Raw genomic sequence first — 14,240 nt, 5'->3', positions numbered from 1 at the left:
TTTTTTTTTTTTTGACAAAATACAGTCCTTGGAATTGCAGAGACTTGAAAAACAGAGACTGTCCTTATATTAAAAAACTAAAAATGTACAATGAGGAAGTTGTTTTAACAGATGGCCATTTATATGGTACATCTGGTCCACTTCCTTTTTATAGGACAAAATTGCCTTAAACTGACAATTAACCATAGACAACAAACTTCTTAAGCTCAAAATTGTCAAACATTGAATAGGTCACAAAGCAGTGTTGTAAAAATCAACATTCCTGAGGTGTTTGGAAGCAAACTAGGTATCTGTTCAGAATAATTTATAGGCTTACTGACCCTAAATCAAAAACACTTTGACAATGTAAGCCTTCTCAAATCTCTCTTACTATAGGGTTATGTAGTAGAGATAGATCACACAAACTAATTTTACAAATTATTTACTTTTAAATGATGTATACAGATAAATAATTAGTAGATTATTTATTTAGATTACTAAATACTGGTTCATTGAAAGCTAAAGTTTTACTTACTGAAAACATGAAATAATTCTTTTCTGAAAATAAGGATGAATAAAAAAAATCAGAAGCAATTCCTACACTGATTTGTTTGCTTAATTAAGAATATAAAATTTTTGAAAAATAACTTACTGTTAATAACTAACAAGTATCTTAAACGTTGTACTTTTCTAGAATATTTGCCTTTTTCTTAGAATGCAAAAGACAGTGAATAGACTTCCTTGGGACATTAGAACTTGTCATTTTCAAATGTTTTTCAATCATTCCATTCTTGAGCAAATAAATAATTATTCATCATTCACCAAAAGTGAATTTTTGATATGGCATAAAAAAAATGAGACTCTCTGAGGAGTCTTACTCATTTTTTCTCTTTATAATTTATAAAAAAAAATGTATAACATATATATATATTATGTTTTCCATAGATTAAAAATATATACTTTTCTGTATTGTCTTCAATTTGAGTATAACATTGGAATGCTTGAGAAATATAAGTGAATGCTAATTAGAAAAAAATATGCAATTTTAATTCTTCTTCAATATTTTAAAACAACAAAGTATATTAAATATTATTTTGACTAATGGGGATCCAGGTCTTAATTTAAACACTATTTCTCCCAGGGCATTAGGTATAATAAAAATAATCAAAAGGAATAATACATCATGACAAGTACACACTAATCAGATTTCTAGGAATGATAGGACTATATCATTCATTAAACTGAAATTCCCAGAAAAAAATCATTTTTGTAGCAGGAACATTGATTCATCATTTTAAAAAATCACATAAATACTATGTTATACTGCAAATATGTATAAAGCAAAACAGAAGATTTGTGTGGCAAATCTCAAGATTATTGAACAGTAATAACACAGAAACTGTACCTTTATTTTCCTACAACTTTATGTAATGTATTTCTGGGACATGTTTTTAAAAGTGTAGGTTCGTTTTCTCAGGGGTCTAAAAATTTGACTATAATCTTCAGATGATATACTGTTGATAATACATTTCAGTTCTTTCTCTTCCCTTTCCCTCCTCTCCTTTCTCCTCTAAAAGGGTCACATGGAGAAAGGTCTTTTTTTCTTTCTTTAAGCATATCAAGGCTATCAGATGTAGGATAGCAAAGAGTGGTAGACCAGAAATACGGTGACTGTGAAGCCTCAATGAAAACCTCAAGATATTAATTCTGCTTCATGAACATTTATTTCAGAAGTTAAACAAGAGAAAACTACTAAAATAAAGTAGTTAAGCAGTGTGGAGGGAGTGGAGACTGCTCTTTAAGGCTGGGTAGCAGTGACTGATCAGCAGTAAGGTCGAGGGAGGAATAGTAACACACTGCAGGTAGCATCGCGTGACAGCCATGTACGAAGATTTTATTAAAGAGCAGACTAAGTGATTTGACTGAGTCCCACAGCCAATTTGCAGCAAGCCCATTTCAAAACCCAGATGTCTTGACCTCTTGACTTCTAGATAGTACTTTTTTTCCCTTTACCATTAGGAACTACTTTAAAAGTTTTAGAAAATAAATATTTCGGGCTGTGTCATTTATCCCATCAATGGTACAGAACACAGATTGTGGAGTTTTACTGCTTTGGTCAGATCCAGGCTCTGTCTCAGTCTCTTCACCTATGTATCGGGAATAGTCAGGGTGACAGGCTCATGGAACTGACGTCTTGACTGCCTGCCTCTTCATTCCCGTTGTAAACCATGTTGATGTGTATTCCAAATCACTGAATTCCTCATGTCTCTAGGCCCTTCTTTGGTATGTGTGAGCAATCCTAGCAGCTGAACTATACAGCTACTGAGTCAGGTATGATTGTAGCCAAACCTACTTATTCCAGTTTTTCCTGTTGTTATAATTACAAAAGTTTCTTAAATATGAAATTCCCAATGAAATAATTACAAAAGGAGATCTATTTCTACATCAACAAATTTTGCCACTTAAGAGTCAATAAAGATGAGATGCTTAAAAATGTTGCTAAAGAACTGGGTGTAGGCGGTGCCTGTGGCTCAAAGGGGTAGGGTGCCAGCCCCATATATCGGAGGTGGCGGATTCAAATCCAGCCCTGGCCAAAAACTACAAACAACAACAACAAAAAAGAACTGGATGTAGACAAAAGTAATCATAAAAATTAGGGGAAAAAGTCTTAAAAATGGAATAAAACTCTAAATGTTTCAAAAAGGTTTTTAAAGTTTTTAAAATAACTAAAAATGCAATTAGAGATGATATGTTATGGGTATAGTGTAGGCCAGAAAGATTACACGGTGTTCAGAAACCAAATTCCTCACTGACAGAAAAAGGCTTGGTTTACAGTACAGGAAGCAGAAATATGGTAACAATATAATAAATAAATAAATACAATAAAACAATCAGCAGTCATTACCAGAGGAAAGGAGGAGGCAAATACTTTCTACTGATGATAACAGTCACAAAAACAGAAATTAGATTTACAATCTTGACATGATACTCACTATCTTTTACCAGTAATTTTAAGCACTAGTTCTTAAATTTTAGTTAATTTGTGGCATATTCTCTGGCTTCCACAGCCATTTTCCACCCTTTCTGCTCTGCTCTGCTTCTATACAAAGCTAATTTCTACAGGCTTTAATCAATAGGTTCCCTTGTCTTCTGGATGAGTTTAGTCAACACGAGGCACTCTTTAGAGAATGGAAGGTTAAAAGAGTGAGGTCAGGGTATTTATTCCCTAAATCATAGGTTGGCAGGGGCTATTGTTCTCTGCTGAAGGTCAGTGCTCAAGACTCTTTCCTTGTTCTCATAGTTCCAATGACCTCTAGATCTCCCAGCCCTTTCAGACTAGGGTTGGGAATGGCTTCCTGCTATCGTTTGAAGTCTCAGAGAGCTTCAATCATCGTTTGTGAGTATCCCTTATGCCTAACCATTTTCTTGTGAATATCTGTCCTTTTATGAAGATCCCCAAATTTTCTTTATCTGAGTGTCTCATTGCTTTCCCATCAGGATCCTGAGTGTAAGAGTTGCTGGCAGCAGAAATGACCTAAGGCGCTAGTCAAAATGGAATTCTGCAATTGGGACGCTCATGTAGAAGGGAAGGACAACCTCCAGACCAGGAGTAAGGGGAGAGTGCTGATCCTAAACCCGTGCCAGCAGGAGGATCAGCTGAATTGTCTCTGGTGGTGCCATGGGATGAAGTGAATGCAGGTTAAGGTTTTGGGAGCTGTGGCAATTCCTTTACTTGCCAAAATAGCAACAGCAGTGTGTAGAGTCAAGATTATAGTGTGACATGGCTACTTCCGAGGCACTAGGGAGCAGACAAAGGTGAAGGGACAAATTGAAGTTCTTGAGTTCTCAAGTCAGAGGTTAATATCAGAGAATTTTTCTTGTGGTTTTAAGAGTCCCTAATTCAATTAACCCTCAGGGTAAATAAGGCTGAAGATCAATTCTGGAATCTGATTAGAAAGGTTATGGAACTGCAATGTTAAATACAACGGGCAATACCAAGACCAACAGTTTGGGGCAATGGAGCAATGATATGAAATGTTCATGATAATATCTTTTTTCTCTTAACTTCACTGAGGTATAACTGATACGCCAAAAAAACATATAATTAATGCATAAAATCTGGAGAGTCCGGACACAGATTTAAATCATGTTACTATCACTGTAATCCAAGTAATAAATGCAACAGTTACGTTCAAAAGTTTCCTTGTGTCACTTTGTGTTTTCTTTGTTGTGGTAAGAAAATGTAACATGAAGTCTGCCCTCTTAACAGATTTCTAAGTACAGAATACATTACTGTTAACTGTAGCACCATGCTGTACCTGCACTTTGGAACTTACTCGTTTTGCATAACGGCAGCTTTATGTCCATGAATTCTCTACATCCCCATCTCTGCATCTCCTAGTAATGACAATCTTACATTGTCTACTTCTGTTCCTGTGACTATTTCAGATCCCTCTTATGAAAGAAATGATGTAGTGCTTGTCCTTCCGGGATTGACTTTGACTAAATGTCTTCCAGGTCAATCCACTTTGTCACAGAGGCCAGGACTTCATTCCTTTTAAAGGCCGAGTAATATTCTACCACACGTATGTGCCACATTTTCTTTATCCATTTGTTGAATGTACATTTAAATTTATTTCCCTCTCATGGCTATTGTGCATAATATGGCCATGGACACGAAAGTGCAGAATATGGCTTTAAGTTTAATTCTCTTGGATATAAGCCCAGAAGTGAGATTCTGAATCATATGGCAGTTGTATTTTTAATGTTTTGAAGAAAGTCCATGTTGTACATAGCAGCTGCACCATTTTACACATTTCCACAAACATTGCATGAGGGTGCCAATTTCTCCGTAACCTCCATTGACACTCATCTTTTGCATTTGTTTTTTGATGATAACCATGAAAATGTTAGGGATCAATGTATCAAAATTGTGTGGTTTTGATTTTTATTACCCTTATGATTAGTGAGGTTGAGCATCTTTTCACAGACCTGTTGGCCATATATATGCACTCTTTGGGAAAATACCTACTCAAGTCTTTTGCCTATGTTTAAAATCAGGTTATCTGTTTATTCACTATTGAGTTTTAGAGGCTCCTTACACATTTTAGAAGTTAACTTCTTATTAGATAAATGGATTCTAAATATTTTCTTTCATTCCATAGCCTGCCCTTTAACTTTGTTATTTCCTTTGCTGTATAGAAGCTTTTTAGTTTGATACAACCCACTTATCTATTTTTTCTTTTGCTGCCTGTGCTTTTGGTGTCATACCCAAACAGCATTACTTAGATGAATGCCAAGGAACTTTTCCCCTGTTTTCTTCTATGGGGTTTATGGTTTCAAGTCTTGTGTTCAAGTCCATAATAGATTTTGAGTTGATTTTTGTATATGTTGACTAAGGGTCCAATTTCGTTTTTCTGTGTATAAATAAATATCCAGTTTTCCTGAAATAATTCATTGAATGGAATCCTTCCCTATCGTGTGTTCTTGGTAGCCTTGCGGAATATCAGTTAACTCTCCAAGTGCAGATTTATTTCTGTGCTTCATATTCTATTCCATTAGTCTACACCTGTATTCATGCCAGTATCACATTATTTTGATTGCTGTGAGTTTGTAAGGTATTTTGAAAACAGAAAGTGTGATGCCTATACTTTATTCTTTTTATTCAAAACTAGAGAAGGTGATATCTGATAAAATTCTGAGGAGGCTCAGAATATTGAACTCCTAAACACTCCTGTACTATCCTTGCAAAAAGACCCCGTATTTCTCACTCCTCACCTTTTCATCTAAGAAAACTAGCAGTACCATATGGTAAAACTGAATTTCAATTACATCAGCTAAGACAGGAACGCAATTAGAAAATGGGAATTATTTTCAGGATTCATTCTTATTTTCTCACTGCCTATGGGTTCATAAGTTAGATCCTAACATAGCCAAAAATCAAGGATTGATCCAGGAGAAGACAGCCTATACAATGAAAGAACTGTAAAACTTCAGCAATTCATGTCAGCAGGAGTCCATTTACCACGTAACAGCAAAACAAAGTCCACACATAACTGTCATGATATCTGACACCACAGATAAGCAAAACAGGCCTCACAAAGTCTGCACGGCCTACAGGCCACAGGTTGGACAGCCTGAATTGTAAGGGAATGTGTTCTATGGGTTTTATACCAAGAAGATGAACAAAAATGCTAGACTGGGCAAAATTTGTCAATATGTCTGATTCACCTAGGATCTGAAATTTAATGCATTGACTTGAGCAAGCAGAAGTGACTAGTTAATTGAATCATTGATTCACTGGCAGCTTATATAGTAACAACTTGAAATGCCAGATCCTTCCTGGCATACTACAGTGGATGAAGGCCAAAATTTAAAGTAAGTAAGAATATTGGAATTGATCTCGTATTATGGATCACCGTGTTCAGCCATCCCCTAACTGCACCCTGGATGGGCCTGTGGGACATTCCCTTCACTATGGAATTAAGAAATACACCGGTGAGGAAGGAACCCACATAGTTGGAAAGGTTTATGATAACTGTCTCCTCTGGGCCAGTGACAACAACGACAGATGCTACAATCATGGATCAATTCATGCAATGTCAATCTCAAAACAGTGGTGGAGTTCACACAATAGTTTCAGGTAGGTACAATTACCTTAATATGACATAGGGATGGGATGATAAAAGGGGTTTATATTATAGCTAAGTGACCATGGGACCCCCGTGAACGAAACACACAGATGACTATACCAAGTTGCTGACTTACACAGGCAAAGAAACTTTAAGTCTTTTAGGCAAAACCCAATCTGAGTTGCCCTGGTGAGGATTCATGACCTTTTACGTTGTGTCTAGACTTAAGCCTATTCATAGCCCCAGAGTCACTCAGTTTCAAGCGGAGACTGAGTCCCTTTCAGGAGGGGCCCTGAAACCTGGCCACGGCATCTGTTGTAAATTCTCTTCCAAGCCATTCTAGAATCACTGTGGGTGGCTATTTATGGTGACTATGGATGGGGAAAAGGAAAATTCCAAGTCCTTCCAGGAGTTATTAGATTGTTCTATTGGATTAGCTATAAATTGTCACTAATCATTAGAACCCCAAATGCCACTGTGGCCCACCAGTCAAATGGGGGCATATGTAGGTAAATAGATATATATATGGAAAATTGACTCAAGTACATCTTACAGTATTATGAGAATAAATATACTTAGTAATAAGGAATAATGCTTACATTGGTTTCCTGACATATGGAAGAAAAATTATGATAAGTAACCAAGGACAATGCTATGAAATAGGCATAAAATGTGATTATGATTCATATATGTAATTTTAAATTTTCCAGTAATCACCTTTAAAAACTAGAATTAATTTCAATATGTTTTACTTAATCAAAAGTATTTCAGCATGTGGCACTTGCCATGTTTATGTGTGTAACAGCTACGTGTGGCCAGTGGCTATCATATTGGACAGCATATCCCTACAACTACCACCCCTTCCAACACAACCAACTGAAAGAAATAATGCATATCTGGGTGAGTTACAACTAATAGTGAGACGATCAGAAAACTGAAAGATGTTGGGGTGGTAAATTCATACTGCATGCCCATTTAAACTGTCAGGAATGCATATCCTAGATTGTCCTACACATAAATACATACTTGATAACATAATAATGAAAACTGCAGATGCAGTTCTAGTTACAGACTCTTTACTGGAGTATATCTACATAGCCCCTGACACCAGGTATGAAGCTACAGACTTGATTTCCTTTTAAAGTCCACAGTAATTCCTATCAACACAGATAATCAGAAGCAGTTTGCCTTTACATTGCAGGCACAGCATACTTTCACTATCTTACCTTAAGGCTACGTCAACTCTCCTCTCTGTTATTACAGTCTGGAGAAATCTTGTTCATCTTGACATCCCACAAAACTCCAAGGTGGAATATTACATTCATGACACTGCACTGACAGGACTTGGTGAGCAGGACGTGGTAGTCAGATACATGCTCGAGAATGGGAGATAGAGTCTAAGAAAGTTCAAGGACTCAGGAACTTTCAACATTGATGAAATTTTGTGTCCAATAGTCTGAGCATGCTGAAATAGATCCTCTATTATAAATGATAAATTGTTGAACCTTACACCTTCCATCATGAGGAACGAGGCACAATAGAGGTGGCTTCTTTAGCTTTGGGAAGCAACACAGACCACGTTTGCAGCTGCTCTCCTGCTAGGTAATTTACAACTCTGTCTGTTTCAAGAGGAGCTTGGGGCAAGATAAGGAACTACAGCATACCCCTGCCATGATGAAAGGTGCCCTATTCCTTTAATTCTAAGATCTAGCAGCTATAGTGACTTCTAGTAATGTCTGTGGGAAACAGAGAGGCCGTATAACATCTCTTGTCAATGGAAACCTCAGTACATGGATCCCTAATGGTTTTGTAAGAAAGATATACAGATAACTATGCTCCAATTGAAAAGTTGCTCTTCATTTGCTATTGGGTTATAGTCAAAACCGAGTACTAGGCCACAGGACTCCAAATGACTACTGGCCCGAAGTGTATATAATGAACTTGGTGTTATCTGATTAAACATTTCATAAAGTAATAAATGTACAGTGACATTTCATTGTTAAATGAAACTGGGATCAAGTAGGTTGGGAAAGCCTAAATATACTACATGAGCAAGTAAGCTGAGACGTCCCTGAGATCGCTACTTCTGTTTCACAGTCTGTTCCCTTCAACTTTGACCTTTGCCTTCATGAGTGTACTCAATGACGAAGTAATGGAGGTTGAAACCTTGTGGATCTAGTTTATAAATGGGTTACATGGGGTTTGGTACCAGCTATGACTACTGTGTTTACAGGTCCACTTAATGAGGCTGACCCTGAGACAGTGGTAAAAAGATATCCCTACAATAGCCAGAATTTCAGCTAGTACACTTGACTGTCCACTTTGCAGGAAAGAAGAGACGACTGAGGTAATGATGCATGGCAGGAATGTATGGTCAAAGCCACGGTATGCTTTGTGAATTACTTCCAGTGGGCATCCACTGTAGACAAGGCTCTTAGTCATCTGGACAAGGTTCTGGATCTTTAGGATATCATCAGATTCTATCATTGCCTAACCTGGAACTTGCTTAATGGACCAATGTACAAAGTGATAATGGGAGCAGGGAAGAAAACTGTGTATGGATTGAAGTGCATGGACTTCCTCCCTTCCATGACGGATTCAACTCTTACCACTGCCAGGCTCACAATGTGCAGTGCCAAGGCTCTGCCTGATATGGCACCATTCTCCAGGAAGATCAACCAATCATGTGCCAATCAGGTGGTGGCAGGCAGGATATATTTGACTGCTTCCCTCATACAGGAGACGGAAATTTTCCTAATAGGAATCAACAGATTTCCAGGATATGAATATGTCTTCTCTTCTCCTTTAATACTATTGCAAACTCCTTCTTGTATGGGTTTAACAGAATGCCTTACCAATTACCAGGGTATTCTTACAATAGTGCCTTCAACCAGGATATTTATCTCAATAGCAAAGAAAATACAACTGGCACAACTGTATAGAATTCACTGGTCATACCTCACGCCAGACTCAGCTGGCTAAATGGACTGGTGAAAAGGCCTCCCAAGGGAGTGGTTTATGTATGGTTGCCTGTTGGGCGAAGGTTGGGTGTGCTCTATAGGAAAATAATATGTGGCCAAAGTTGTCTCCTCCATAGCAGGAATGCGTAAGTATGGGAACAAAGAGGTTATGATAGAAGTGGCCATGTTAGTACATCAAAGGATCTTGACTCTGTCCTGAAAACTTTAGATTGATGGTTTTGGAAATCTCTAATACCAAAGGAAGAATGTTTTCAGCAGGGGTCAGAATTTTGGGTCTGAAAACCAGGAATATTCACTGGCTATTTTATGTATCTCAAGCTGCTAACATTAGGCTGGAAGCTGCTAACATTACTGGCTGGTAATGTTGCCATACTACCAAGGTGATTAGGGGGTGCTGCTATATGATGGGGTCAAGGAGAACTATGTTATGTTTTGAACTAAGGAGATTTGATGGGGCATCTCTTTAAAAATACCTGTGCTATAATTTTAGTTACTCAATAAATGTAATGATTTAAGAAAGAGAGGAATATCAAAGGCTCAGAACTTATAGGAACTAAGTTAAAACTTAATTAATTAATGAAAAACCTAATCTAGCCCAGGTTCTAGACAGGGTAAGAGTAAGGTAAAATGGAATTGAGTGGATGAAGAAAGCTATAATGATCGTTTTTGAGCTTTCTGACCAATTAGAGAAGCATGGACTTACCAGCTCTGTTTTATGTTCTGCCCATTATGAAGAACATAAGTTACAGGTAATAGTTTAGATTCTAGTTGGCAGTAGGAATGAATTGATAAGACCTTTGCATGATGCAATAGCTGGATGTCCCTTCCCTACTAGACACTGTTAAATTTTTTTGTTGTTGTTGTTGCACTTGTCATTGTTGTTTAGCTGGCCCGGGCTGGGTTCAAACCCGCCAGCCTCGGTGCATGTGGCTGGTGCCATAACCACTGTGCTATGGGTGCCAAGCCTCTATTAAATCTTCTTTAATTACTCAATTTGACTGTTATCTGTTTATACATCTGCAAAAATCATGACAAGGTAAACTAAATAGCAAAATCAGCACAAAACAGGTATAAGCACCATTTTTTTTTTAATGAAGATAAAGTAATATGTTTACACAAACCATGATATCAAAAGCAACACAATTTTGAAATGGATGAAAGAGATGTTTTAAGTTTCTTACTGTATATAGTTCAGGCAAAAATATACATTCATGAACATATGTGTGTTATATAATCCTGAGATAACTCAATAATACTTTAATAAGCTAGTGGGTAGCCAGGTAAAGGAAATGCCTGTCGTGTCTCAAAAATGTATCTCAATAAAGAATATTTTACATAATAAAATACCACTTCAAGACATAACTTTCATAGCATAACTTTCAAATAAAACAAAATTTTATAGTTGAAAATGAGTGAATTATTTTAAGTCAGGGAGGAAAGAAAAATATATGTTTTATGTTCATTTGTGTAACTACTCCAAATGTAAGAGTTAATATTTAAAGTAGATACACACAATTCACATTCAAGTTAAAAAGTTAAGGCCTAGGCTCGGTGCTTGTAGCTTAAGCAGCCAGGGTGCCAGCCATATACACTGGAGGTGGCGGGCGGGTTTGAGCCCAGCCCAAGCCTGCCAAACAGCAATGACAACTACAGCCAAAAAATAGCCGGGCGTTGTGGCAGGTGCCTGTAGTCCCAGCTACTTGGGAGGCTGACCCAGGAGAATCGCTTAAGCCCAAAAGAGTTTGAGGCTGCTGTGAGCTGTGATGCCACAGCACTCTATGGAGGGTGACATAGGGAGACTCTGCCTCAAAAGAAAGGTTAAGGCCTTAAAGATTAACAGGAAAAATGCAAAGAAAGCATAAGAATTACCTTACAACTTCAGTAGTCTCTAATGCAATTTGTCAATGCGCAGGTGAAAATATTACTTCCACCATGACTTCATATTAAGTTAAAATTTAGTACATCACTATGAGCAGAAGCAGCAAATAAAACTGGCTTGAAAGTATTATCTATAATTTTCCACCTTTAACTTTTTGTTTATGGCAATTCACATAAAAGTCAAATGAGATTATTTCAGATTTCCGATCATTCTTTCTCTTTTATGCACTATTACTTTCATTTGTTTTACAAAACCAAACTTATTCTAGATTTTTGAATGATTATGAAGTGAAGACAAGTTTCAGATAGTGCCCAATGGCTATGTTAAGAACTAAAGATACAAAGAGAATTAAACCAGAGTATAAAATATTCTAACAGTCACTTTTCTCATGAGTGTACTATCTTCAAGTTCAAAAGTAATAATACTGATTTTCTCACTGAGGTCCCAGTCTAAACACTACATCAGTCAAAAAACAAAGGGAAAAAAACAAAAAAACAGTTTTCATCTCCTCTACAGTAAATTCAGAATGTCATTATAATATTTCACTGGATCTTCAATTATCCTAGATTAATCATAATTGCTGTATTATTAATTGTAAAATTTAAAAATGTAAATTTATATCACAACTATTTTTCTTATTCTAATATCTTGAAACTCTGCAGTTGACAGTGCTCCCCTTTGCTAAGTCCATACGACTAAAAGAGGATCATATACTTCCTGCATATGAAGTATGATCGAGTACTTCATCGGTTATTGTACACCAGACACTTTAATAAAATAGTGTCTGGGTCTTTCCTGGCTACAAACCAATGCTATAAGTTACTTAGCTTTGTTCTAATTCTAAGTATTCCATATTTTCGTATTTTAGCTTTATTCTCAAAGAGTTGGCATCCCTTACCTGAGTGGGTCCTGAGGTGTCCTGTGAGGGCGTCCCTTCTTCTACAAGCGTAGCTACAGAAAGGACATTTGAACGGCTTCTCTCCAGAGTGTAACTTTATGTGTCTCAGAAGGTTGCCCTTCTGAGTAAAAGAAGCTCCGCACTGGTTACAGTGGAAGGGGCGTTCACCTGCAGAAGGAGGAGAAGCGGGAAAAATCAAGTAGGTTATGTGCAAGGGACTGATTTGCCATCCACTGTTAAGCCAGTTCTCTGTGCTAAGACAGTTCATCTCCCTCGCCCGTATTTTAAACATTAACCTTCCTAGAATTTGCTTGGCCAATACAGCCCCAAAGTGTCAAACATTAGGCTGAGTGGCCTTTTCTCCTCATCATATAAATTTGGAAAGATTCCTTCCATGGACTTAAAAAAATAATTACAGTGTTTACCAGTGGTTGAACCAGGGGCCATCACTTTCCTGCTTTCCTGGTTGCTTTCTATACACTATCTCGGTCTTCACAATGACACTAATATCAGGTATTATTCATTTCAATTTTAAAATGAATAAATTGAGGTTCATATGACAAAATATCTGATTATAGTCACAGAACTAGTAAGTACTTGAGCTGAGAACTACACTGGGCATTTCTGACTATAAAATCTTATTCTCTTTATTTTATCATAATATCTTTTTAAAATTCAGAGGAATTTTGAGTTGAGAGGGAACTTGAGTTTAACTCCCTCATTTGGCTGATTAGGAAAAGGGGACAAAAGAGGTATATCAAGTGAATTGCCACCAGATTAATAGATATAGGCCAGGTCTTTCGATTCTCCTGGTCACTAATAGTAAAACCTTCAGCAAAATTTCCTAAAATATTAGGGAAAATTCTAAGAAAATTATTCATCTTGACATTTCCTATACATTCTCTTTATTTTGTGAAAATTATTTGTTTGACAGGAATCTTTTCTCTCTCTTCTCTCTATTACCAAGGTTGCTATAAAATTGTTTAAACCTCAATTATCAATTCGGTCTATTCCTATCAACTGGCTGCCACAAATATCAAACATAAAACATGTAGGTCACGAAGCAGTAAAATTGTCAAATAGCATCAAACTGATAACATTATTAAACCCCCAAAGATAGATGTGAATAAAATATAAAGTAATACATAAATAAATAGTGAAATGTTACATACTAAGTTCAAAGTTTAGAATAAAAAGAAAATTAGAAAAAAAACAATTCCCTTTAAGTTGAACTGGATCATCTCTGTACGTGAAGTTAGACAATGATAATTTTTGGTAGAGTTTTAAGAAAATTTACATGTTTCATATGCTGTTTAACCAAACAGTAAATAAAAACAGTTAATAAAAGCTAATGAAAAACCTCAGTAGTTTTTGGCCTTTGATATAACACAAACTCAACAATTCTTTTCTTAAAGAAAGCTAGGTGGTATATAGAAGATAAACTGCAGTCACTTTCTGGCAGCAGCTCTGAAAATTCTCCTAGAGATGTGGTAAAACCTAGAGAAACTGAAAAGTTGATAGATCAGATGTATCTCAAATTCCATAGTACTTACTCTTTTTGGAACTTAGTGATACCAAAAAAATATAAACTGTGTGTGTGGTGGGGGTTAAGGTTTTTTCTTACAAAATCTACAGCTCTCGTGAACTACATCTACGAGAGGGTACTATGTTGATGTATTTGACTTAAAAAAAAAAAAAACTATCATGTTAGTCACCCTGAATTGTGTTTTTCTTAACTAGTTTAATTCATTTGGTAAAGCCTACAACCCCCATCCAAAGCCTTACAAAATAATCAAAGTTTTTAAATACATCTAATTTTGGAAGAGATATTTTATTTTTCACACACATGTACAACTTAATTTGTTTCTTTA

General features: G+C 36.5%; 1 protein-coding gene across 4 annotated transcripts in view; it reads right to left on the bottom strand.

The window, feature by feature from the left end:
- IKZF2 (IKAROS family zinc finger 2) overlaps nt 1-14,240 on the bottom strand; it is a 154,256-nt gene that overhangs the window by 41,391 nt on the left and 98,625 nt on the right. For all 4 annotated transcript variants that reach the window (XM_003784978.1, XM_003784977.1, XM_012802154.1 and 1 more), the window contains one exon: nt 12,370-12,537. In XM_003784978.1, the coding sequence (XP_003785026.1) occupies nt 12,370-12,537 (168 nt within the window). The remainder of the gene's footprint in view (nt 1-12,369; nt 12,538-14,240) is intronic.

Source organism: Otolemur garnettii, unplaced genomic scaffold (genome assembly GCF_000181295.1).
Source record: "Otolemur garnettii isolate 467f Iridium unplaced genomic scaffold, OtoGar3 scaffold00013, whole genome shotgun sequence".
In the NCBI taxonomy this organism is placed as follows: Eukaryota; Metazoa; Chordata; class Mammalia; order Primates; family Galagidae; genus Otolemur; species Otolemur garnettii.
The sequence above is the reverse complement of the archived record's forward strand: the minus strand, read 5'-3'. Positions and strand labels throughout refer to the sequence as shown.